The sequence below is a fragment of the Paramormyrops kingsleyae genome, chromosome 17, assembly GCF_048594095.1.
Source record: "Paramormyrops kingsleyae isolate MSU_618 chromosome 17, PKINGS_0.4, whole genome shotgun sequence".
NCBI lineage: Eukaryota > Metazoa > Chordata > Actinopteri > Osteoglossiformes > Mormyridae > Paramormyrops > Paramormyrops kingsleyae.
In genome coordinates this window covers 24,734,988-24,762,137 of record NC_132813.1, presented here as the reverse complement: position 1 = coordinate 24,762,137, position 27,150 = coordinate 24,734,988, and the positions used below count along the sequence as shown (strand labels likewise).

At 39.0% G+C, this 27,150-nt stretch overlaps 2 protein-coding genes across 6 annotated transcripts in view; one reads left to right on the top strand and one right to left on the bottom strand.

Moving 5' to 3' along the window:
* The first annotated feature begins 1,036 nt into the window (after window positions 1-1,036).
* On the top strand, window positions 1,037-17,696 carry daw1 (dynein assembly factor with WDR repeat domains 1). Its single transcript, XM_023796022.2, has 13 exons — window positions 1,037-1,111; window positions 1,412-1,484; window positions 9,341-9,485; window positions 10,088-10,146; window positions 10,251-10,373; window positions 10,656-10,755; window positions 11,042-11,149; window positions 12,162-12,268; window positions 12,339-12,441; window positions 12,634-12,748; window positions 13,077-13,153; window positions 16,753-16,915; window positions 17,052-17,696. The coding sequence occupies exons 1-13, from the start codon at window positions 1,072-1,074 to the stop codon at window positions 17,084-17,086; spliced, it is 1,248 nt and encodes a 415-aa protein (XP_023651790.1). The 5' UTR covers window positions 1,037-1,071; the 3' UTR covers window positions 17,087-17,696.
* Window positions 17,414-27,150, bottom strand: part of sphkap (SPHK1 interactor, AKAP domain containing) — a 130,301-nt gene continuing 120,564 nt past the window's right edge. For all 5 annotated transcript variants that reach the window (XM_072701136.1, XM_072701135.1, XM_023796020.2 and 2 more), the window contains 6 exons: window positions 23,170-26,596; window positions 22,387-22,539; window positions 21,245-21,328; window positions 21,110-21,159; window positions 18,781-18,965; window positions 17,414-18,316 (listed from right to left, as the gene is read on the bottom strand). In XM_072701136.1, coding sequence (XP_072557237.1) covers window positions 18,173-18,316; window positions 18,781-18,965; window positions 21,110-21,159; window positions 21,245-21,328; window positions 22,387-22,539; window positions 23,170-26,596 — 4,043 coding nt within the window. In that variant the 3' untranslated portion in view covers window positions 17,414-18,172. The remainder of the gene's footprint in view (window positions 18,317-18,780; window positions 18,966-21,109; window positions 21,160-21,244; window positions 21,329-22,386; window positions 22,540-23,169; window positions 26,597-27,150) is intronic.

Sequence of the window (27,150 nt, the reverse complement as noted above, 5' to 3'; positions counted from 1 at the left end):
GTGATATGGCAGGGGCGGGGTTTTTGGTTCAGGAGCTACGTCAATAAAGGATGGCGAATGTTACAAAACAGTCGGCCTCACGCATGTTACCTCTAAAATAGAAGACACGACAATTAACATGTATTGTACACATTTGTACACATATTCACACATACGCCCCCCTCCAAAAAAAAAACCTTTGAATTATTTGTGTACATTTTTTACACCGTTTATAATGTTACATTTAATCCAGGACTGTGTTACAACTATCACCGACTATGGGGTAAATTGTAGCATTTCACTCCATATGCTTGAGACTAAACCATTCATTGTCTGCTTCTGATAAAGAGATAAAAACCTGCGTCAGTTAATAAAAAGACACGTGGTAATTTGTATCAAATTTTGAATGCGATTAGATAGATCGAAGAGCTCCTACGTACATGCAAAAATGTAAAAAAAAAAGAACCTTACAACCATTCCTGGTCTCCCCTATTCGTAATGTACTGTTACTATTTCACACGTATTTTTGTATTTTCAAATTACAAATCAGTTTTAATTAAATACATTTTCTCACACCGGTATTTTGTATTTTATTTTGTTACATTTGATAAGCAAGTATTTGTAATTTGTAACAAAATACTTCTTGATGTATTTGTGCACGCCTCTGCCTGAAAGCACAATTGTCTATAATCATTGAAATGAGCTCTTCAACTTTGGTGCCCACTGCCCACCACCAATTTAGCTGATAATGGAGGACATGCACAAAAAGATATTTGTGTCAAGCTCATTCGTGTTCATATGTGCATGGAAAACACACCCAAAGAATTGATTTATAAGCTACAATTAATGAAACTACGAGATAACGTCTTAGTATACATTTCTATCACGCTTCCAGTACCCGCCTATATAACTATAGCCACGGTTTGCAAATAAAATATGGTCAAATTCAAGTTCATTTTAAAGATTTATAATAGTGTCAGATGTAATACATGAAATGGCGCTACGTGTTATACGTGTCCCGTATAACAAAAGCTTGTGATCACGTTGCGTTGTCATAGTGACTGTCTGTTTACAGTCTCCGACCTGATCGCGATGAAGCTTAAGCGATTTCTCCTCAGATATTACCCCCCAGGTATTGCAAATATATGGTACCCGTGCCTTCTTTTTATTATGCGTCTAAACGTTGATTTCTTATTCATGTTAATTATTAAACTAGTCTGAATTTAACATTTCATCTTCACAACAGTAGGCCTATGTATTTGTTTGGCAGGCATGCCTGTAGTATCCCGCTTTCTTACTTTCTTGGCATTTAACATAACCAATTAAAATTTGAATAACGTTGCTAAAAGAAAAAAACAATTAAATAAACAAACTGATTTTCTCGAAGATGATCTTCTACACTCAGCTCCTACGTAAACGCATACCTTTACAGGAATAATCCTCGAATATGAGAAAGCCGGGAAATTTAATACGAAGTCTATTGATCTGCTGGATCTATCTCCGGGGTAAGTTCTAATTCACGATTAATTCTGTATAATATGCGCACGATTTAAATATACTCAAATATCATTTTTAGATATGCAATTTGTATAGTATATCGTATGTAGAATATTGTACGTTCAGTAGGATATTTTGATCAGCCGGATAGCCAGTGGAATTAAAGGTATTCTGGACCAAATGTAAGTTAATGAAGAAAAAGTCTATTTACAGTTTTTCTTTGCTTTGGCACATTTCATGAAACATGCTTAACATTATCAAGACTGTAAGAATATTTCCCAAACAGTTCATGCATATACTAGAACACTCTGATTTAGTCGCAAAAGTCTGTAACTTACCCAACAAAAATTATGTTGTGTCTCAAAAGCAAATAATTCCACCAATGAATTATAGTGCCACCAAAATGAAAAGTACAATTCGCATTGTTTTAATCTTGAGCATCAAAGTTCTTAGATTTATTGTCAGTACAGTACGTCAGTGTAATAGGCTCCTGAGCTTCACAGTTCTGAATGATAGGCCTAGTCAACTGCCACTTTCTCATTTCTCAAAGACACCAGATGCAACATTGGAAGGCTCTGCATTACAGTATATAACGTTCACTGACAAAAGAAAGCAGTCGCTTGCATGCATATCTTAAAATGTCAAAACACAGCAAAGTAGCAAACAAAAGAGTGGCACAGCATTGTAAACCAAAAAAAGAAACAGCAAAATGGCAATACAAGAACAACAAAATCAAACCAAATCATGTACTGTGGGAAGCAAGAACACAACAATGCCGTATCACTGCAATTTATGGAATATATTTTTAAATCATTTTGAAAGATTGGTTAACTGTTTTGCATGTGGTGGATAATGTGATGATCACATACATATATAGTTTTGTGTGTAAAATTATTACAGTGGAGAAACTACATAAATTATTTGACCAACAAGACTGTGCCAAATGATGACAAGTGTACAAAACCATGTGCATATACAGTGCTGCTGGAAAGTTTGTGAACCCTCCAAACATGGTTATTGTTTTCTAAAAATAAATTTAAATAACCTTTTGAAATGAACATTTAAATCCCAATTTGTAAAGCAGACCTTCCAAATAAGGGACACACAGAAAAAAGAGATATATTTTCATTGTTTATTCAATGAAAGTAATTTATCTCTCAAAAAACAGAAAGTCTGTGGCTTGTGGCACCTCCTTTTGCAGCCATTACTTCAACCAAACATCCTCTGTAACCATGAGCCAGTGTCTCACATCTGCTTTTGGGGATGTTTGCCCACTCCTCCTTGCAGAACTCAGCCAGATGAGAGAGGTTTGAGGGACATCTGGCATGTACCACCTGCTTTAGATCTTGCCACAACATTTCTATGGGATTGAGGTCCGGACTTTGGGCCAATACAGAGTGCAAATCTTCTTCTTCTTAAGCCATTCCTTGGTAGTTTTGCTGGAATGCCTTGTTGCATAGTCCATTTCTGTCCCAGCTTCAACTCCCTGACGGATGGCAGGAGATTCTGGTCAAGAATTTGTTGATAGGCCTGGGAATTCATGGTTCCCTGGATAATATGGAGTCATCCAGATCCTGAGGCAGAAGAGCAGGCCCAGACCTTCACATTTCCACCACCATGCTTCACTGTTGGGAGGAGATTCTTTTCTTGATATGCAGTGTTGACTTTTTTCTAAACATGGCACCTGTAATTGTGGCCAAATAATCCAATTTGGACTAATCTGTCCAGAGAATGGACTCCCAGAAGGCTTCTGGTTTGTCCAAGTGCTCTCTGGCAAAGTTTAAATGGGCAACTTTGTTCTTTCTTGAGAGCAGAGGCTTCATTCTAGCAACTCTGCCATGAATGTAGTGATAGTAGACACATGTACATTTATCCCAGATGCTGCCAAAAGAGTTCTGCAATTCTCGGAGGTAATATGTGGGTTGGCCTTTATCTGAATTATAATTTTTCTGGTGCTTCTTGGTGAAAGTTTTGATGGCAGTCCACTTCTGGGCAGAGTTGCGGTGATGCTGAGTGCCCTCCATTTGTAAATGATTTGTCTTACAATTGATGGATGGAGCTGGAATCTTTTGGAGATGGTCTTGTAGCCTTCCCCAGACTGATGGGCTGTCACCACCTTCTTCCTGATGTCCCTGGATGTCTCCTTTCCTCTCAGCATCGTTGATCTGTGTGCTTATGTCTTGGCACGACAGTAGTTTGGGTTGGTTTCCTCTCTCTTTTCATCAGTGCTGCTCAAAACCTTTCCTAACGATGTCTCATTTGATCGGTCTGCTTAATTGATTACTTGAGCTTCCACATGTGTTTCACCTGAGTCTATTACGTACTCTGTTCACATGCTTTTGCACATACTCTGATTAAATGTTTCACATAGTCTGCTGGCTACTTACACAGTTCCCTTAAAACAGGTACATGGAATTGATGAATATAAACCTGATATTTCATATATAAAAACTGGTGATGATAAAATAAGAAAATTATGGTAAAACAATAGAAAAATCAAACTTTCAAGCAGCACTGTATGTACTAAAACATTTGGAAATTTGTCTGAAACAATGAGAACTGATGTTCAACTTTGCAGAAGTAATAAGAACATAAGAACATAAGAACTATACAAACGAGAGGAGGCCATTCGGCCCATCGAGCTCGCTTGGGGAGAACTTAACTAATAGCTCAGAGTTGTTAAAATCTTATCTAGCTCTGATTTAAAGGAACCCAAGGATTCAGCTTGCACTACGTTATCAGGAAGACTATTTCATACTCTGACTACACGCTGTGTAAAGAAGTGCTTCCTTAAATCCAGTTTGAAATGTTCTCCCGCTAATTTCCACCTATGGCCACAAGTTCTTGTATTTGAACTAATGCTGAAGTAACTATTCGGTTGAACAGCATCCAAACCTGTTAGAATCTTATATACCTGGATCATGTCCCCCCTCAGTCTCCTTTGCTTGAGGCTGAACAGATTTAGCTCAAATAACCTTTCCTCGTATGACATTCTTCTAAGACCAGGAATCATTCTTGTGGCCCTACGCTGCACCTTTTCTAAGGCCGCTATGTCCTTTTTAAGATATGGTGACCAAACCTGTACACAATATTCTAGGTGAGGTCTCACCAAGGAATTGTATAATCTTAGCATTACCTCCCTTGACTTAAACTCCACACACCTGGAGATATACCCCAACATCCTATTGGCCTTTTTTATTGCTTCCATAATATTATGGTATGGGGATTACAGTTGCTGTTTTGCAAATAATTACTATTTGAGAAATGTTCTGAAACAATTGAGAAAAACTGTAATACTGCAGAGCATGCCGCTATGGGAATGGAGAAGGATCTGAGTGCAGAGCTGCCATTTTAGATCAACAGCAGTTTCACAACAACAGTATCAGCTCAGCAGTGTTCAATGCATGTGCAGTACGATATCTTGTGAACCTGTGAACTGGCACTATAAAATTCCATGGAGATGTGCCATCCTGGTTGTTTGTGTGTGTCGCCATGCATGATACCCTTCTGGAAGTATTGGAGAAGTATTGCCAATATATGAGTGCTGTCACTAGTGTTGAACGATGTTGACATTTCGTTATACTTTTCTGCTTCTTTGAATAGGATTATGGTTGTATTTATGCAACTTTTGATTACACTTGAAAAGTGTTATATTTTACATTTTACATTTTCTTCAAGAGTTAAAGGACTATGGCATCACACTTAGTAAAATTAAGAACAGGAAAGTGGTAAAAATATGTTTGTTAATTATACTTTTGCAGTGTAATTTGTGATATTCATCCTGGTTGGCCTCTTTACGTGTGCATTGTTTTGTGTATTTTGTTCATTTGGTCAATAAAAGGATTTTTTTTTAAATACCACTTTTGCACATGTTGCGACAGATTTCATTGCCCATTTTGTTTGTAAGTGTTAACAAAAATATATAATGTTAGGAAGGCTAACTTTAGTGGTATGAGACTGTAAAGGACACGAGTAACATACCATAACATAACATAATCCATTGTTGTCTATGACCAATATACAGGTATTTGTAACTGAAGCTGATGTGCTACAAAGCCTAGCTAAGCTCAAAATAAATAAATTATTGGGCCCTGATAGCATCTTACTTATAGTTTTAAAAGAAATGAGGGCTATTATTTGCCAACCTTTAAGTTTACTATTTCAGAAATCCTTATCTGCTGGTGTGGTACTTTCTGATTGGAAGCATGCTAATATAACACCAATATTCAAAAAAGGGGATAAAAGTAATCCATCAAAGTATAGGCCAATTACAGTGGTATGCAAAAGTTTGGGCACCCTTCGATAAATAACATATTTTGGTCATTTTTAATGGAAAAGATGTAAACACAGTCTCTGTAGGAAATAAGAAAAATGCACTATATTTTCACCAAACATTGATGCATAGTTACTTTTTATGTCATAAATTGAAAAAAGATAAAAAATAAAAACATTATTGTGGCACTCTGCAAAAGTTTGGGCACCCTACATAATCAGTACTTAGTAACACCTTCTCTGGCAGATATAACAGCTCGCAAATGCTTTTTATAGCCAGCTAAAAGTCTTTCAATTCTTGTACTTGGGATTTTCTCCCATTCTTCCTTGCAAAAGGCTTCTAGTTCTGTAATATTCTTTGGTCGTCTTGCATGCACAGCTCTTTAAAGATCTACCCACAAATTTTCAATGATGTTTAAATCAGGGGACTGTGATGGCCATTCCAAAACCTTCAGCTTGTGTCTCTTGAGGTAGTCCTTGGTGGATTTCGAGGTATATTTCTTTTCAGGGGTTGGGCTTGGCCCCTTAGTTCCAGTGAAAGGAACTCTTAATGCTGAAGCATTCAAAGTAATTCTGGACAATTTGGACATACTCCCAACTTTGTGGGAACAGTTTGGGGATGGTTCCTTCCTGTTCCAACATGACTGCACTAGGGGTGGAGCCGAACCCGAATACGGTATTCGGAAAGGCACAAATAATGTGTTTTTTACGAATACTTATTTCGAACAAATACTTAAAAAAAAAAATTGTATTCGGGAACAAGAAAAACTTTATATTAAAAAGCTGCGTTTCCTCTTGAGACCGCAGTGCATGCCCGGATGAGTGAGTGAGTGAGTGAGTTCAGGAGTCGGGGGGGGGGGTAAAAGAGGTGACTGACACAGGCTGCTCCACACAGCAACAGAGAAGACTCGGCTGAGCGAAAAAAAGACTTACTGTAACTGTATCACTATTTTTGTTGAATAGATTTTTGTACCTTAACTGGGTTCCGGAGGCAGTTTATAACTTTTGGGAAGCGGAGTTTGATCGGGAGATTATTCCATTACGCTGCATTATTGACGTCTGCAGTCAGGTGTTCTCATGTTCGCTCTGTTTACGTAGCTCTATTAGCTCGGTAATTTAAACAATAGGCTGTTGAAAGAGTAACGTTAACGTTTGGTTAAAAAGGTTAAAACAATGCTTGTGTAGTTGTGTCGAATTGTATGCACTTGTAGGAGTTATATGGTACGTTTAAGTTACTCTGTCTACTGCATATCCATAATTATAATTAAAGAATACTTACACTATAACGTAAATTAGAAGTGCAACGCAAAAAAACTGGATTTTTATGCCTATTTTGAATTTTACTCGAATACGAATATAAATACAAATACTTTTCCCCCCTCAACAAATACAAATACAGATACAAATACCGGCTGCTTTGCACACCCCTAGACTGCACACCAGTGCACAAAGCAACATCCGTAAGGTTGATAAGCGATGGATGAGCGAGTCTGGTGTGGAGGAACTTGACTGGCCTGCACAGAGCCCTGACCTCAACCCGATAGAACACCTTTGGGATGAATTAAAGTGGAGACTGTGAGCCAGGCCTTCTCGTCCAACATCAGTGCCTGACCTCACAAATGCTTTCCTGTAAGAATGGTCAAAAATTCCCATAAACACACTCCTAAACCTTATGGACAGCCTTCCCAGAAGGGTTAAAGCTGTTATAACTGCAAAGGGTGGGCCAATTCCATATTAAAGCCTATGTATTAAGAATGACATGTCATTAAAGTTTGTGTGTGTAAAGGCAGGTGTCCCAATACTTTTGCCAATATAGTGTATATTAAAACGATTTGTTGTGGTATCTGTCTAGTAGACCTCTGGTACACATAACAGTCCTGAATTTCTGCACAAATATATTTCAGTACAGTTGAAACCAGAAGTTTACATACAGTACACTTCAGAAAGACACAAAGACTTTTTTTCTAACTGCCGAACATTAAAACTAACTTTTTCTGTTTTAGTTAGTCAGTTAGGATTACCAAATTTTTTTGTATTTGTTAAATGTCAGAATATATATATAGAGATAATTTTATGTTTTATTTTTATTGCTTTCATCAAAGGCATCAGTTTACATACACTCCCTTACTATTTGGTTGCATTGCCTTGAAACTGTTTCACTTGGGCAAAACGTTTTGGGTTTCCTCCAACAAGCTTCGCACAATAGTTTGCTGGAATTTTGGCCCATTCCTCTTGACAGAACTGGTGTAACTGAGTCAGGTTTGTAGGCCTTCTTGCTCACACTTGCCTTTTCAGTGCTGCCCACAGATTTTCTATAGGATTGAGGTCAGGGCTTTGTGATGGCCACTCCAATACGTTGACTTAGTTGACAAGCCACTTTGTAACTAATTTGGAGGTATGCTTGGGGTCATTGTCCATTTGGAAGACCCATTTGCACCCAAGTGTTAACTTCCTGGCTGATGTCTTCAGATGTTGGTTCAATACATCCACAAAGTTTCTTTTCTCATGACACTATTTTGTGAAGTGCACCAGTCCGTCCTGCAGCAAAGCAGCCCCACACCACGATGCTGCCACCCCCGTACCTCACGGGTGGGATGGTGTTCTGAGGCTTGCAAACTTCCCCATTTTTCCTCCAAATATACTGTTGATCATTATGGCCAAACAGTTCAGTTTTAGTTTCATCAGACCACAGGACATGTCTCCAAAAATTAAGATCTTTGTGCACAAACTGTAGTCTGGCTTTTTTGTGGTGGTTTTGAAGCAATGGCTTTCTTGTCGCTGAGTGGCCTTTCAGCTCATGTCAGTACAGGACTCGTTTTACTGTGGATAATGATACTATCTTACCTGTTTCAGGCAGCTTTTTCACAAGGTCTTTTGCTGTTGTCCTGCGTTTGATTTGCACATTTTGCCCCAAAAACATTCATATCTGGGACTCAGAATCCGTCTGCTTTCTGAGCAGGACGATGGCTGTATACTCCCATGGTTTTTATACTTGCAAATTATTGTTTGAATGGATGAACGTGGGACCTTCAGGCATCTGGAAGTTGTACCTAAGGATGAACCAGACTTGTGGAGGTCCACGATTCTTTTCCTGATGTGTTGGTTGATTTCTCTTGATTTTCCCATGATGTCACAGAATGAGGATCTGTGTTTGAGGTGTGCCTTAAATACATCCAAAGGTATGCCACCAGTTAACTCAAATGGTGTCAATTAACCTATCAGAAGCTTCTAGAGCTCAGACTGGAATCATCTGGAATTTTCTATGTTGTTTAAAGACATAATAAACTTAGTGTATGTAAACTTCTGACTTTGATGAAAGTAATAAAAATAATAATAAAAAAATTCTCTCTCTTTATTCTGACATTTAACAAATACAAAAAAATGTGGTGATCCTGACTGACCTAAAACAGAAAAAGATTACTCTGATTTAATCTTTGACAGTGAGAAAAAATATGTTTTTTGTGTCTGTTTTTGAAGTGTATGTAAACTTCTGGTTTCAAATGTACATCTCTACAGCATAAGCATTTTTTTGTTATTCAGTCTTGTACAATGCAATCTAAATTAACCTTTTCTAATACCTTTATTCATTCAGGTGTGACACAGAGAAGTTAATTGATTTGATCAAGGAGACAGAACCTCTGATCACTGACTCATGCATACCTCAGTTGAAACACCTTTTAAGCCGGCTTCAGGAGAAGCTGAACCAGCCAGATAACCACAGGTTTTCCCTGTTTAAGGTAAAACTTATACTATTGGACTACATTATGTGATTTTTGAAGCTGACAGTTTACTGGCAGTATAAAGAGCAAAGTGCATTTTAAAAAAGGACACAGATGGAAGAATTAATTCAGTTGCTATTAAATGTCATGTTGTGTGATTAAAACTGGACAAATCTTTGACATATTAATAGACACATTGTCCATTCAATATGGGAAACCTTATTTATAAATTTCACAACTTGAAATGAAGTTTGTCCATAACACTGGCAATATAATATAGTTGAATATGCAGAAGTTATATTTTCAAACCAAAAGGTTTGTGGTTTTACTTCTACAGTTTGCAACAGATAATATTCTGTTTTATATATTTTGTAGAACTGTTTCTACAGTATATTACAGTTATACAAAATCTTGGTTTCTTGCCTTCCTAATATTGGCCAGCCTGTTATATACAAGAACAAACCAGTAGATGGCAGTATGGGATAGAAGCGCAATACTATTTGCTGCACAGAATGCAGGATACACATAAAAATTACATTAGAATGAATTTGAATGAATGAATGCAGCAGAGTGGGGTCTTACTTTACTGTTTTCCTTACATGTTTCCTTATCTTTGTTAGAAGCTACAGGCACATATACTTCCTCTCACTAATGTTGCCTTCAATAAGTCTGGAACAAGGTAGGCTTATCAGTTTCATATATCTTAAAACACTCCCCATTGTTTGATTTGTCATGAAGGACAGCAAAACAATATCTTTCTCTGTTCCATCCCACTGGCTGTAGGTTCATCACTGCCAGCTATGACAGGACCTGTAAGATATGGGACACCGCATCAGGAGAAGAGATCCATACACTAGTTGGACACAGGAATGTGGTCTATGCCATTTCCTTCAATAACCCATATGGGTATATAGTTTATCACCTTTACTCGCTATTTACTCATAAACCCTGTTATTTGCTCATCTGAGCAGCATGCATCCTTTTAGTGATAAAGTCCTACTATACTCATACCTACTAATGTGCTTTATATACATTACTAAACTCTGCATACACCTACTATTGTTCTGCTTTATCTCTACAGAACTCACAGTTCCTCTGAAGAATTTTTCTAATCAGAATTCCCAAACAATATTAGAAAGGATACTTCTCACGATGGATCATTATTTGTTGATTTCTCATTTCCTTCAGAGACAAAATTGCTACCGGATCCTTTGATAAGACATGCAAGCTGTGGAGTACCGAAACAGGCAAATGTTACTACACTTTTCATGGACACACTGCTGAAATTGTAAGCGTATGCTGCTTTATGCTTCCTAAAAAATTCAAGTTGACCTTGATTTACAATGAGACCTAGATCACTGTGTATGTTTTTAAGCCATTATTATACATTTTAGAATTAGTGATTTTCTTGGTTGTTTTATATTTTGAAAAATACTAAATAATACTATAATACTAAAGCTTATTTATCTATTTCATTGCTTTATATATCATATTAGTCATTAGAGCTTCCTTACAGCATGAGACTAATGCAAATCTATGAATAATGGTGTAATACAGAACATTATGTGAAGTAGGTATGTCTGGCATTCAACCCTCAAAGCACCATGATTGCAACAGGAAGCATGGACAACACAGCCCGATTGTGGGACATCGGCACAGGGGAAGAAATGGCCACGCTAGTGGTAGGTGTTTCCCACATATATATGCCTGCGCATATTTACTACTGGTTATACCAGAATTTTCCCTCCCTACTAAGGTTCCAATCAAAAGTTTGAATACATCTTCTCGAAACTATAGTTATTTGTGGTTTTAACTGTATATGCTTGTCTATGAACAGGAGTGGAAGTTGTTCTTAAGGACAAATTAGTTAAAATTTTAATCTTGGGTCCAACTGGCATGTTTAAGACACATTTGGGACACAGATTTCCCACTATCAAGCATGGAGGAGGCAGTGTTCTGCTTAGTAATTGCTTTACGGATGACAGTTGGTAATCTAGCAATTTCAACCAGCTTTGTTTAATAGAGTACTTCAAATGCTATGCTTTGTCTGATTGTGTAGTTCTCATTATGCCACAAGATACACACCTGTCTGGCTCAGACAGATAATGAGGGGCGATTGAAGCTGCCCTTCCCAGTCTTCAGACTTGAAGCTTATAGAAACTGTTAGGTTGAACCGGATTGGAAGAGTCAAAGCAAATTCACAAACAGATTGTTCTCTGAGAGCTGCTGCAGTGCCTAAGTTTCCTACTGAAACTTAAGTGATTGCCTCTTGTTTGTGACACTGTTATGTCATGGCAAATGGTGACTGTTTTGAGGAATCTAGCATTTTCAGTTTTCATGTCAATTTCTGTCAGCTTTCACACTTTTCATATTGTAAAACATGACAATTTCCAACTGGTGTACACAAACTTTTGACTTACTGTATGTACGATACATTTATTTTGCACTTATTTGACATTTATATTTAGCATTATTTGAATATATAGTGATAATGAAATGTAGGCTGCTCCCTCAATCCAAAGCCAGTGGGGAACCAGGGGATGCTATTATTACCTGTACTTATGTATCCATGTCACAGCTATTGGGGATTTTATTACTGGGACAACTAGCCCTGTGGACTGTGGTAAGAATTCAGTGTCAAATGGCTATTGTATGCATGACTGCATAGATTTTTCACAGTGTCCTTTTCCTCAGGGTCACTCAGCTGAAATTATCTCCCTATCATTCAACACGGTTGGAAACCAGCTGGTCACAGGCTCCTTTGACCACACGGTGTCACTTTGGGATATTCCATCAGGAAGGTGAGTTGAGCACAGTTTAGGTGTCTCAGATGGAATACAGTACCAGTCCTCTGCTGTTCTCTGTTCTCAGGCTTGTATACACATTAACTGGACACAGAGGAGAGATTAGCAGTGTACAGTTTAACTGGAGTGGTTCTCTTATCGCCACTGGATCCATGGATAAGACCTGCAAGGTTAGCTCTCTGTTATGGGGTACTAAACAGCAGGCTGGGGTACCTCTATTTTGAAGGATAAACAAAATAATTTTCCTTGTCAAATAGTAATAAAAACAACAGTGGCATAACCTCATAGACTGGAATGTGTAGTTTTATCATTTGAAATGTGATTTGGTGTGTCAAACTGATATTTTGTAATCTCACTACCAGGTGTGGAACACATTGAATGGGAAGTGTGTGACTACACTAACAGGTCACAAGGATGAAGTGCTGGATGTCTGCTTCAACTACACTGGCCAGCTTATTGCCACAGCATCTGCTGATGGTACTGTAAATGACACCCGTGCCACAAGACTAACAAATGAGCCGCTACTGTTCATTTTGCCAGAAATGACACATCTGCTGACATGACTGAGAGTTTAAATGGCCTAACGATATCTCTGAGAGTGAGTGTCTGGAGTAGAGAATGAATACCTTTGGGATAAACTGCCACAGAATTTAGTAAGTGTGCTCTATTGAAAACCACAGTGCGAAAGCATCGAAAGAGTTTGTCTTTATACGAATCCTCCTGTGGAATTAGTTTCTCTAATGAGATTATATTGAGTATCTTACCAAAAGTTCCACTGTACTAACAGACTGACTTGCACTTATAGGAACAGCAAGAGTGCACAGTGCGGCTAGCGGAGAATGCACTGCAAAGCTGGAAGGCCACGAGGGAGAAATATCCAAGGTGATGGGCCTAGGAACTCTGTCATCGCTACCATTCACATGCATTACTGTAAAGCTTTGTGATCTGCAGGCTAGCTAAAGGACATGAATGGCTCCAAAATCAATACCCATTCACTCCACAGAAAGAGTGGCCTGCCAAGGGCATGTGTCTTGGACAGGGATGCTATTCTTACATGTACCTAAGGTTTCATGTAATTGATATTGGGCTTCCAGTAGTGGGTTTTCATATTTTTCCAAAATGCTGTGCAGTAACAATGTTCTGTTCTGTGTTGTTTACCTGGACATGCTCAAGCGAGAATATTTGCATGGTAGTAAGGGACATATCATTTACATCCACATCACCATTTCATTTTGAAAGTCACAGCTGTTTGCTGAAATCTGTGGCAGAATGAATGCAATGATCACAATCTGTTTTCCTTGAGTGGTTCTTCTGAATGTCTTTTGTCTCTTGCTCTTAGTCATTATATTATCTTTGTCTGAATTATTTCTTTTTCTCCCTGGGAGGCTTCCTCCATTTAAATCCTGAAAATAGGCTGTTTTTTCAAAGCAGTTTTATAACACTACTGAATACACTGCAATGAAGTGGATTAAAACTATTTAGAAAAATTGATAAAGAATGAAAACTCTGACCCTGAAATCTGGCTTTATTATTATTATTATAGTTGTTGTTGTTGTGTTATTAAAATATAAACTGATGTGTGATCAAAGTAAAATTGCACCTGGAATGTAAATCCATTGTTTACTCAGGTCTCAGGTTTGCTCTGTCTTTTATCTTTTTCATCATCCACGCTCGATTGTCTCGGTTGATAGGAGTATTGTGAAAAATAGCAGTGTTACTTGAGGGAACATGTTTTTCGGTTAATGTATGATCTGGCAACAAAAAAACCCAAAACATTTGGTGCTTTTTTAAGTTTATATTTATTTTTAGCTGATGTTTTACATCCAGGCCTCTTTGTAGCACCTGCGTGAAGTTGGCCGCCCATAAGTTTCAGATTTCAACCAAACTGGTCTCAATTGTACGTGCCACGTTTGTGCCAGATTGTGCCGTTAAAATTTTTTTGTGCTGTTTTAGTTTCTGAGATATAAATTTTTGTTTACATGGTGACGTCATCAGCGTGAAGTTGGCCCCCCATTTGCGTCTGATTTCCACCAGACCGATCGCAATCATGCTGCATTTGTGCTGGTTTGTGCCGTTAAAACTGTCCTTTATTTTCTGTGATACAGTGGTACCTCAGTTCTCGAACTCATTAGAACTCAAATTTCTTAAAAGTCAACCCAACCAGTTCGAAAAAAAGTGACCTAGAACTCGATCTGAATCTCAGAAGTCGAACCATGAATGCCGACCTAAGATAACTTGTACGCGCGGGGAAATGAGTCACGCGGCACGTCTCTCAGCGGAAACAAAGGGTAACGCTTCAGTCTCAGCCTCGCATTCACTGTGATAGCATCGTGCATGTTTTCACTAGCTGAATACATATATTTAGACAGTAAAAATACATTTAGACAATGTTAGACAGTAACGGTAATTATTATATAATAAAATACATTTAAAAATAAAGATTTCTTAATAATTATTCTAATTTCATTACTAATAAACCATTAATGCATTTAATTATAATAATATTGTCGTGGCGAGCAGGGAAGGAACAAAGACAAAGGCGCAGACATCAGGGTATCGGGGAATACGGGGTTTAATTACAGGCAAGGCAGGCAAAACGCAGACGGACAATACAATAACCAGACTGGGGAAACAAACTGAAACGTGGACGAAATGCAGAGGACTAATGACAACAACCAGAAACAGCTGAGCACACAGGAATTCCACACAAGGTTAAAGAGGGGGCGTGTTTTATGGAAGGAGCGGACGATCGGGGCAGGACACTTTTTTTTTTTAACTTTACATATTTTTTGTATACATTTATTTTCTTACTTTACAAATTATTGTTTTGATAAATGTGCTTAGATGTGTTTAGTACAGTATATGCTCTTCTTGTTTTATCCTGTTCATTTTGTGTTTAAATGCTAAAAAAAAAACATATTTAGGTGTAATTTTTTGGGGCCGGGATCCAATTAATTGGTTTTCCATTATTTCTTATGGGGAAAATTTGATCAGAGCTTGAACTTTTTAGGATTCGAACCTGAGTTCTGAACGGATTAAGTTCGAGTTCTGAGGTACCACTGCATATTGTCCTCCTTCCTCCCCTGCACTCCTAGTGTCACCAACTCTGGCGTTCACAAGGGAAAGGGTTACCTCCGGTGTTATGCCGAGTATTGCATGCCTGGTGAGAATTGCATGCACCTCGTGAAAATTTGGGGGATGCAAATCTCGGCAGCTATGAAATCAGACTTGCTGAATAATGCACCCCCCTTTAATTTTCAGCTAGACAGCATGCACAATCTTACGTTGGTCATGTAGTTTTTTTTTTTGAGCGCGTCTGTGTGTGTGATGTGCTTTACCACTGTAAATGGCACACAATCACTTTTCACACCGCAAGAGCTACTTTCCATACTGTCGTTTTGCTTTTTCACTCCCACATCTCAAGGAATGAACATACTGTGCTGTGATGAGTTGGTAGAACAGATGATATGCTGGGTCAAGCCTGTACGTAACGAGGCAGTTTGTAACAGTCGGTCATTTGTGAAAATATCTAGCACGATCCTGAAATGCGGTATCTGGCTGGCGAGGCTGACTAAGTCTACGTACAGCTTTGTCGCGGATTCATCAAATGCTCCACCTTCTGTTAACATGAGAAACACGAGCCTGAGGTGATTATGTAAAGGCATAAACTAAGAGGTATAACTCAGAAAAAATAACAGTACAGACAATTTTTAAACGGCACAAACTATTGAGACTGGTTCAGAGGTGAATGGTGGGCTAACTGAGGAGGAGTCACGTGACCATGTAAATAAGCAATATCTCAGCACAATGGACAGTTTTAATGGCACAAACCAGCACAAACGCAGCACACATGAATGCGATCGGTCTGGTGGAAATCAGACGCAAATGGGGGGCCAACTTCACGCTGATGACATCACCATGTAAACAAACATTTATATCTCAGAAACTAAAACAGCACAAATAAAATTTTTAATGGCACAATCCGGCACAAACGTGGCACATACGATTGAGACCAGTTTGGTTGAAATCTGAAACATATGGGGGGCCAACTTCACGCAGGTCTTTGTAGCTACTAGCTAGTTGCACTCCTATAAATACTCCAAAAAGCCACCAGAAGCAACCATGTTTACTAAAATCACAGGTATAAGTCTAGAGTTTAGACTAGCAAATGTTATATATTTCAAAAAGATTAGCTTGGCCCTTTGACCAAGATAATTTCCTTTAAAAACATCCATCCTGCTTCTAAACACTTTCCTGGTAAGGGTCACAGTGTTGTTTTTAAAATACTTTTAAAAGTGTTAAAGTGTTCTTTTTCTTAAATGTGCATAATTACAAATTTTATTCATACTCTTTTTAATGTAATAGAAAGATATGCTCATCCTGATTTTATTTTATTTTTTACAATTCTCACATTGTCTTCTAATCTTTCTTATCGCTCTCTTGCAGCTCCATAACTCCTGCACTCTTCTGCTTTTTTGCAGATCTGCTTCAACCCACAGGGCACTCAAGTGCTAACAGCCAGCTCAGATAAGAGTGCGAGGCTGTGGAATGTGGATTCTGGCTCCTGTTTGCAGGTTTTGCAGGGTCACACAGACGAGATCTTTTCCTCAACCTTCAACTATGAAGGTGATATCATCATCACAGGTATTACATTTGTGTCAATGAACTTAAACTGTTGTGCATGTGTCCATGAAAGAGGACCTGTGAGTTTATGTTTACATATATATTTGTGCCAGTTCGTGCAACTTTACATGCACTCATTCCCATCTCTCTGTTACAGGCAGTAAGGACAACACCTGTCAGATCTGGCGCTGACAGAACTATACAGTGTAGATAAGCTGTTGGGGAATGATTCTTGTGCTCTTTAAGAGATGTGCAGTGAAATATATAGTGTTATTTTTGTAATTGTAACCCCACTGCTTGAACACCTTGTACAGTACACACCTAAGTTTAACATATAAAGATTGCATTAATGTTTTGGATCTTTGAGCTATGGGTATTTGTACTTGACATACGTTGTTTGACTCCTGCTATGTCTGAGAGTTTCTAGCATGATTGATTGTGTCACATGTGCTTGCCCTAAAACAGATGTTTATGCATTTCCCACCCTTTTTCTTTTCAGGATGCATTACAACTGGAAAATACACATTTTGACAAATTTATTAACACTCACTTATAGTTAGAACGGTCTATTTTGAATGCTAATACAACATTACAGTAACAGTAACACAGGTCAAACAAAACATTCACATAGAAATTTGTTTACACTGAAATCTATATTCTACTTCATAAATCAATAGTATTAAGAGCATTGTATTCTAGTGCAGTCATTTCAAATCTACAGTATATACAATTATGTAAAATAATTTGACATGATCACAAATTACTTTAAAAATTGCAATAAAATTAATGGTGCATGACCTGATTTATTTCATTATTTTTCAATGCATGTGACTTTGTAGAAAGACAGGATAATAGTGAGTTGAATGATGCAACTATCTGTGGTTTGAGCTTCAAATTAAAAAAATATATTAAAAATAGCAGGCTAAATGTTTGCTTTGCATCTATTTTTTTCTTATTACATATAATGTTTTATTCCTGTGCATTTTAAATGAGAAACATGCTTTAAAGGGATCAATGTTGCAATTTTTTTTTCCATTTTTTAAAAAGTGCAATCAATATATCTTTCACCCTGGTGACAGGTGACGATGGTTGAGGGTGGTTACAGTAAGGGTCTTTAGTTAATTTCAAAGACAGTAACAATGTTGATGAAACTGAAACACGACACTGAAACAAACACAGCAAGCTGGGCTGCCACCACAGGACAGAAACAGTTGTAGTACTGATGCGATTCGGTGGGCTTCAAATGAAAGGGAGGGTTTTGACTGTGGTGGGTGAGGTCTATTTGGTGGCCAGCAGCCAATCGAACAGGCTGGAAACAGAGTCCCTGTTCTCTTCCTGGAGTTTACAAAACTGCACCATGGCATGGAAGAGGTCTCCGACTCGCCAGGATTTCTGGGTAACCAACTGCACAACCTCTAGGAACTGCAAGAAGCCATACATAACCTGAGGCTTGCACATACATCAGGGAAAACACATTACTCATGCATATTTCATACTTATGTGATGCATTTATGTGCTTCACTTGTTTTACAAAGAAATTAAAGTTATCATAATGAACATGCTGATTTGGTGGGTCATGGGTACCACAGTAGCCTCTTACCTCATATCTGTGTGTGTGAGATTGTTGCATCTCATAACCCATGTTGTGGTTAATACCTCTCACAGTACAAAGACTTGTAGTAATGGTAAGTGTTGCTCACAGAGTATAAATTTATGTGTATGCATCCCGTCCAAGGTGCACCCCAGCATTGTTCCCTGTGCTGCCTGGGATAGACTCCAGGCCCCCTTGTGACCCTGACCAGGATAAGTGGTCGGAAGATGGATAATGAACAACTAGCTGCAAACTGGTTATCCTCTAGATCCATCTTGGAGGAACAAAAACCCACCTTTTCTCTCCTCTTGACTTGAGACTTCTTGAAGTAGATGGTGGTGATGCCTATCTCTGATGCTGCAATCCACTGCAAGGCTGCTTGCATTTCAGAGTCCATAGAATTAGGCTCCAGGTCAAGATTCATCACAAGCATTTCTCTGTGGCTACTGCTGCCACCCACGGAATGGCCAGACGTGCCCTCTATGACACATGGAGACACATTGGAATATATTACACCATCTCCCAAGGGCTCTGCTGTTATTCAGAGAGTTAGTTCAGAGGGCTAGGTGACACAAGCAATTAGAGCTGTCATGATTACATGTAAACTTCATTATTGAAAAGCATCAATTAAAACTTTTATTTTAGTTTAATTTTCAAGTTTGCGTATGTGCAGCACCCTACATTAAAACAAATGGCAAATTCAGGCATTGTGATAAATTACAGAAAGCTTTGGTGTGCCTCCTTGCGCGGGGACACGCATGGGAACCCCTGTCATCCAGCGCCACTAATTCTGTGGGAAACACTGGGTACATATTAAGGGTGTAACAGTCCTGAATCCAAGACCGAAACCGCCGAGATCATGAACATTTGTATCTTCCGGTGTTGTGCTCTAAACTGCCCCCCTGCTGAGAGGCACATCCCTCAGCCAGGAGCCGAATGTCCAGTAGGAGGTGCAATGTAGGAGAGGTTTATAACTGCTATCTGATACCCTTACCCCAAACCTAACCCTAACCATAAACCTCTCCTACTCAACACTGCCCCTCCAACTTGACACTTGGCTCCTGGCTGCAGCAAAATATACTTGCCCCTACCACAGATTGTCTCCCCTGACATAATCGCTCTTTTTAAAGGCAATGTCCCTTCGCATCTCCTGCGTGGCAGAAGCACCACTGGTTGTAACTTAATTTTTCTTGCCTTAAGCACACTAAAAAAATTCACATTACTTGTTTATTATGATATTTTACAATCAAACCTTAAGTTAATTCATTCTGCTTGAATATTGTTGCTATTCTGTCTTTTTTCATAAAATGAAAACTAACTACCTACTTGGCACCGTCACACCTGGAAATGATGTGATATCGAACACCAAAAATAATCAGAAGAATAATCTAAAATACACATACCACCTGTGGACAGTAAGGACTAACAAGTACTCCGTATTTCCTTATTTCCGCCATAAGGAAAAATAAGAAAAAAATAAGGAAAAATAAGGAGTTATTTTATAGCAGGCTACTTTGCCACAGAATTCCCAACCCCAACCCCTGTCTAACTCAGGTTGGGAAAATCCTACAGGCACCAAACCTGCACCAGTTATTTATATTTGTGCGTTATTTATGCTGCAGAAATTATTTTGAGCTGGTCCATAAGGAAAAAATTATAGGCAGGGGGGCATTTTACACAGGCCACTCTGCCACAGAATGCCCTCCTCCCATCTAATTCTGGTTGGGAAAATGCAACAGGCACCAAACTTCCACCAGTTGCTGATATTTGTGCCTTTTTTGTGCTGCAGAAATCATTTTGAGTTGGGCCATAAGGAAAAAATTCTAAGCAAGGGGGCCTGTGTTCAACACTGATTGGAAAATACTGGAGATATCCATTATCTTAAAATAGAAAAAAAGTATAGAATAACTTTGTTTGTAATTCAAAACAGTAAAATTTCAAAAGTTGTCAGAAAAACACTTAAAAGAATTTGTTTATTTATTTGCTTGTTTGTTTATTTGCCAGATTTGCTGTGACAATTGTGAGCAGTGGTTTTATGTAAGTGCTCAACATCCTCCATTGGACAAAAAGTACTCGTGTCCAACATGCATGTGACTATAATATTAGCCCCCCTATGAAAACTGTGAAATTTTGTATATAAGTGTAAAATTGAATGAATGTTTTGGATTTTAAAAAAGAGTTACTAAGAAAGTTATTGAAATTCAAACCTTTTTTTCCATTTTTAAGATAATGGATATGTAACTTGTTATCTGTGCTGTATGAACGCAGTTTATAATGAGTAGTGAAAATTTTATGACTTTTGATTACTTTTGGTGTTTGGTTCTATGTCATGTCATTTCCAATTGTGACAGAGTATGAATTTTATGAATATTTTATGAAAAAAGACAGAATTGCAAAAATATTTAAGCAGAAAGAATTCAACAAAGTGTCAAAAAAATATTCAAGTAAATGAGCTGCTTCTTGTGACTGAAGGTGACTTCACAATGAGCACAAATGAGTATTGTTGAAAGGCACCCCATCCAGGATTGATTTGTGCCAAATTGCTATAAGTTCTGTGTGTGTGTGTGTGTGTGTGTGTGTGTCTGTACAAAAATAAAGTAAAAATGAAATGAGAGAATATTCACCATCCACATTATCCTGGCTGCTCTTTATAGATTCCTTTTCAGCTGTTGCACTAAAGAGGGGAGACATCAGCATTAAGAAAATTCTTTCACAACCTCGGCAAAGAGAGTGAAATCACCAGCACACATTAATAATACCTGACCAGCGTGCTTGGCAAGAGGATGTCTGAGAAGGTCTCCAGGTCCGCTATACCGAGACTTGACGCACTACTGTTACCGTTTCTGAAAATCAAACAGACTTTTACTTACAGTTTCTTCATCAATAGGCAAGGCAAGCTAATTTACATAGCACATTTTCAAACACAAGCATCATTCAATCTGCTTTACATAAAATAAGATCAAGCAATCATTAAATAATAATGCCAAGTGATGCAGCTGTAGCCCAATAAATAGCAAATCCCACATAAACACAAGCTGCCCCTATTCTGCTCCCTTGCTATATATTTCTCTCATTTACATTCTCTCTAATACTCCGCACAAATATTTTTCCTCTACATTAGTAATAAAAATGAAACAACGTATGCTTTTCAAAGCTCACAGTTTTTCTTCTTTATTGATATAAAGTCAGGTGCCCATGTCTCAGGTTATAACTGTAAAGGTATGCTGAGTCATTTACTGACTAAATACAAGGCATAGTTCCCAAGAATTATACTTCCTTATCTTAAATGATATACTGAATCTTATCTTAACCATTTCCAGTTCATGTGCCCATGCCCTATTCTGCCTGGCACTGGCTCCTGGCCACCTCTATGATTCTGTACTGCATAAACTGTTGAAATATTGGTGGATTGTTGGAGTCAAAAATGCAGAGCTTGTACTGGCCTTGTTTCAAAAATAATACAGGGAAATTGTGTCACATTTGCAGTAACTAACATTTATAAGAGTTATCACCCATTATTCCCAGTGCTGTGTGGGAAGTGCTTCACAATGTTTAACAAGTAGCCATCTGTCTGCTTTCAGAATTGTAGTGCTTATAGCAGGGGTACTCGAATGGCAGATACAATTTAATCCGTACTGCATGATCAACTCCCCCCCGTTGGCAAAATGCCTGCCCCCCAAGAAAAAAAATAAAAAATCTGGCCCATGAACTTTGGCTTAGTGTTGCTGAAGGAATTTGGACCTTGGGAAAAAATAATTGAGTACCCCTGCTCTATAGTGTTTCAGTCTGAAAGCAGTTAGCAGCAGTAAGTGTAGCATCAAAACAGCAGCAGAATGATGGGCCCATGAGTAATGGTCAAAAACTGCATATTGTGAAATGATGGCATGAAGACAGTGCTGACCCATCACTTAGCTGGATATAGCTGCTTGTCTCCTCATGGGGGTCGTCGTCCGTAGCGATGTGAGACCAGCTTCCTGTGCTCTCCTCACTGCTGGCACTAAGAGGAAGCTGCTCCTGCTCACACCCAGCAGACACTCCTGCCCTCTCATTCTCGCTGCCGAAAATGACAATATCACCCATAAACACAAGAGCTCAGTCAGAATACAGTGTTTTCACTACTAAACGGGATCAATAAGAAACCGTTTTGTGTCCAAAGCTGAGTAACTTTATTGAGTAATAAGACTCTATATTATACAGCTGAGTGCGATGGTGCTGTGTTTCTGTGTGATGTCTATTATAGAATACATGTGACACTACTCACAGAAATACATCTAGGGCCATCTAGTTTTTTGTACCCAAAACTGAATTGAATTAAACTGAACTTTATATGCTTATGAGAAAATTTTAATTCATGTGAACTCCCCCAAGACGTGTAACATCCTAAATTGACTTTGTCTTCAACATTTATTTTAGTTGGACTCAAGGTCATACCATTGCATATGAGCATACAAAAGCATGTTTTTATGAAGATACTGGAAAAGTTAAAAGCTCTGTTTGATTATTTTTCTCAGATTGCTGCTTTAGGCAGATTGGAACTGAGAGATCAAAGGTTCAACATACTGAAGGTTCCCTGAGGCTTTGCTGGGTTTACAATATTCTTGAATGTGCTCACTCTTCTCACAGCATGAAGCTAATCTCTAGGAAATAATACACATTAATCATTATTTAAAGAAGAGAAACATACCTGGAGTGTTTCACAAATTCTTTGCATTTCAGAGAAGAGTTTTTCTGGGGCAATTCCCTGATGTTCTTTGTGTCTTCTGAGAGATTTTCCTTCAGATCTCCCTCAATGTGAATGAGAGGCACTTTCCTGGACTGTTGTGGTAGAGAGCTTGCATTGATATTATCATTCCCTTTAGTGCTAGCCTGCTGGTCCTGATAATTATTGTTACTCCAGCATGGCCGTGACTGTTTGAAGCCTCTTCTCCTTTCCCCCACTGGACGGGACTGCTGGCCACGTAGATTCTCTGACTGGCTCCCAAGTACAGACTTCCCACTTTCCACAATATCCGCTGCCAGACGGTTGGCAAACAGCTCAACCTGTGGCTGCAAATCAGCTGGAACCTCTAGATCCACACTGTCCTCTGGGTTCATGATGATCTTATTTTTGCGCATTAGGGACTCAATTGAGTTTGACCAGGTTTCATGGATCAGCATATCTGTAATCTGGTCTGTTTTGCCCTTTTGATACAAACAGGAGTCTGACTTACAGAGGACCATGGCTGCAGTGTTAGCAGGAAAAATATTAAGACTGTCTCCATGTGAATTTCGAGCAAAGCCATCAAAAGAATTGGCTTTAACAGGGGAGTTCACGGTGAGTCTTGAGTCAGATGAGCGCCGGTCGGGCATTGATGATTGTCGGAAACATAAGGGTGTCCTGTGAGATGGGGGCAAAAGGCTGTTGTTCCACTCTCTAGTTTTTGATATACTATAATCTTTACTCTCCTTATCAATGTCTTTCAACATGAACCTGTAGAACTCCTCTGTGATGCTTTCTGTGCTTGACTGCTTGGAGAGGCAAGTGGACCTCACGTTCAAATGTCCATTCTTCTTGGTGACCACCTGTTGCATAGCAGCATTTAGGATACTGCTGGCATTCTTGCCTGCATAGTAATCCAGCAGCAGGTCAAAGCCCCGGCCTTCATTCTCCATCTGGTTTACCATGAACCTGGAGAACTCATCTGTAATACTTTCACAGCTGGACTGCTTGGAAATTGAGCTTCCTCGACTGAGGTTCTGACCCAAACGGCTTCCTAGGCCAAGTGTGTGGGCCAAGTTGTAGGTGTCTGTGTCCTCCTCCGGGATGCTCTCATAGCTCGATGCTTTCCCCCGGCTCCAACGTTCCATGGCTGTGCACTGAAGCCGAGTCCTGGGCTGACCTGGCTTGGAGGTATCTATCAAACTAAGCTCTGGACAGTTCATGATCTTAGCGGTGACCTCAGAGGCAAACTTTGCAAATGGGTCAGTTGGTTCATCTGAGATCCCTGACTCATCTACAACACGGTTCACCAGTCGCTCCATAAGTTCTGGTTGCTCTTCTGTCTTGCGCTTGATCTCACTAAGGCGTGGTGGCCGGTGTTTTTTGGTGACCACTGCACCACACTGTGCTTCCTTTCTTCTTGCTGTGCGACATGGTAGCAGGTAGCTTTCGGGACCTTCCCTAACTCTGGTCTGCAGTGAACAGAACCAGGGCTGCTTTCCACTTGAGTTCTCTAGACATATTGCTGCCAGTTCTGTAGCCATGGAAACTACAGTGGTGGCCAGGTCATCTGCAAAACAAGACATTGTTGATCTGGTTTCTGCATCCTTTTTTGTCACAACAGCAGACCCTCCAAAAGACAAGGAATGCTGAGGAGTCAACTGGGTGATCAAAGAGAATGACTTGTGTTCACCATCTCTTAAAACTTTGGCTTTGTGTATCTCAGTATTCATTGTGATTCCATTATTGATGGAGACATCTGATGAAGATTGCTTTACTTCTAAAGAGAATATTTTTTTGTTTTCTTTTGTGTTATTCTGCTGACCCAAATCACTCTGAAGGAGAGAGCTTTCTGTAACAGAAAGTGATATCTCATTCATCTGATCAGCTATAGTCTGGTCTTTGGCCTGGACAGAACTTGAATTAGCAGAACCACATATCTGTTCCTCTTCTTTTTTTTTCATATATTTGCACTCAGTGACACCTGACCTTATATTTATGCCTTGAACGAGGTTGTTCTGTTTTTCTGAAGTATCAGGCTGGATAGTTTGAGCAAGATGATGTATTCGGCTTAATAGTTCCTTGCTTTTCCTAATATCAGGATTGTCAAATTTTTTAACATCATCATCTTGTCTATCACCTGATCCATTATTAGTTGTTAAAACGTCTGTGATCTTCTTTGATGTGATACAGAGAACATCAAATAGCAGATTGTTCACATACTCATATAGAAAACTGTGTGTGGTGGGGAATAATGTAATATCAGAACCTTCAAGTTTTTTCTTTTCGATGCTTTTCTCCCATGCATGCTTGAAAATACCTTCAGCAATCACATGAGCAAACTCCTGCACCTCTCTTTCATCTGAACAGGACAATTTAGGATGTGAAATACTATTCACAATCTTATCATGAGTAGATTCCAGGAAGTCCCTAACACTCTGGTCTTCTGACTGACTTAGCACAGCAAATGCCTCCTTGAGGAGGATTTCAGCAATATTTGCACAAGATGCCTTGATGCTTGTTCCCTCAGCAACACTGTGTTGGAAAGTAACAGCAGAGGAGGCTTCAGTTGTAGATATTAACCCAATGGAAGGACAGCAGATCCCTGGATCAACTTTTTTACCAAGCTCACCTGCATCCTCAGCAAGATCAACAATGGCAATAGCTCCTGCCACCTGTACCATGCCACACAGAGCAGAGGAAAAAGAGTATTCCACACCGTCTTTCTGTTCTACATCCTTATCTCCTAGCCTTGGCTGAAGTGATAATTGTTCAGTCACTTGAGGGCTAGAAATTGTACCAATAACATTAGCAGCGCATGCTAGGGCCAGCTCCACAGATCTGGGGGGGTGTCCCGATGAGAAGAAGCCACAGGCCGGAGGCATGTTCTCAGAGGGTGCAGAAGCTGACATCTGCTCTGACAAGATGGGCAAGGGGCTTGTTTCTGACCATTCTGACACTTCTTCCTGGTTATCAGGACTTTGCACAATAACAATTTTAGGGAGCTCAAAGGAATAGGTTGGTAGCCGAGGAAGTTCTTCTGGAAAGGGATGTGTCCCTTCGGACATGCTTGAATCTGCATGGGTAGCTTTTGTCGCTTCATCCTGGGAGAGGCAAATGAAGGCATCTTGCAGGACAGACTCTGCTAAGTTAATGGCGTAATGGCCAGTGCTCTCGGACTGAGCTTTGCAGAAGGTTCTCTCAGACTGAACCTTGCAGGAAGATCTCTCAGACTGAGCCTTGCAGGAGGGTCTTTGTTGTGCCCCACTGGAAAAGCTCGCAGGAAACATCTTAAAGGATGCCTGGATTGTCACTTCTGAATCATTGTTCCTTTCTTGTTTGCTTATGTGTCTTTTGTGATGTCTCAGCCTGCTTCCCTTCTCCTTAACGGCCACATCAGTGCTCTCTGCATCTGCAGAGAAAAACATTTGCACCTGTTAAGGCTACATTTCACCATCTAACAAAAGCAGGATAACAGATGCCTGTGTGTGTTTTAAGCTAGTAAGTAACCTCTTTGATTTTATCTAGAAATGATATACAGTAGTCCCCCCATATCTGCGGGTGATAGTGACACGTTCCAAGACCTACCACAATTATCAGTGAGTCATCTGCACACCCCATATATTTTGTAATATTTATAATATTACTAAAATATGGTAATTGAAAAATAATTGATAAATTATGCACAGTAAGACTACCAAAATTAAGTACAGTATTAATAAAGTACATTGTATTATGTAGTACTGTACAGTATTCTCTCAAATGCCATCAGGAAGCCTTATTATCAGGAGACAATAGAGCAATGAAAAAAATATGAATCAAGGGATAACAGAGCAATGAAAATCATGCTTTTTATATCATTCAAAGAATAGAGAAATAATGAGAAAACAGGTTATTAAACATTTGGCTCAAATATTTTTTCCATACTGTGGTAAACCATGAATAACTGAAATCACAGTTACTAAA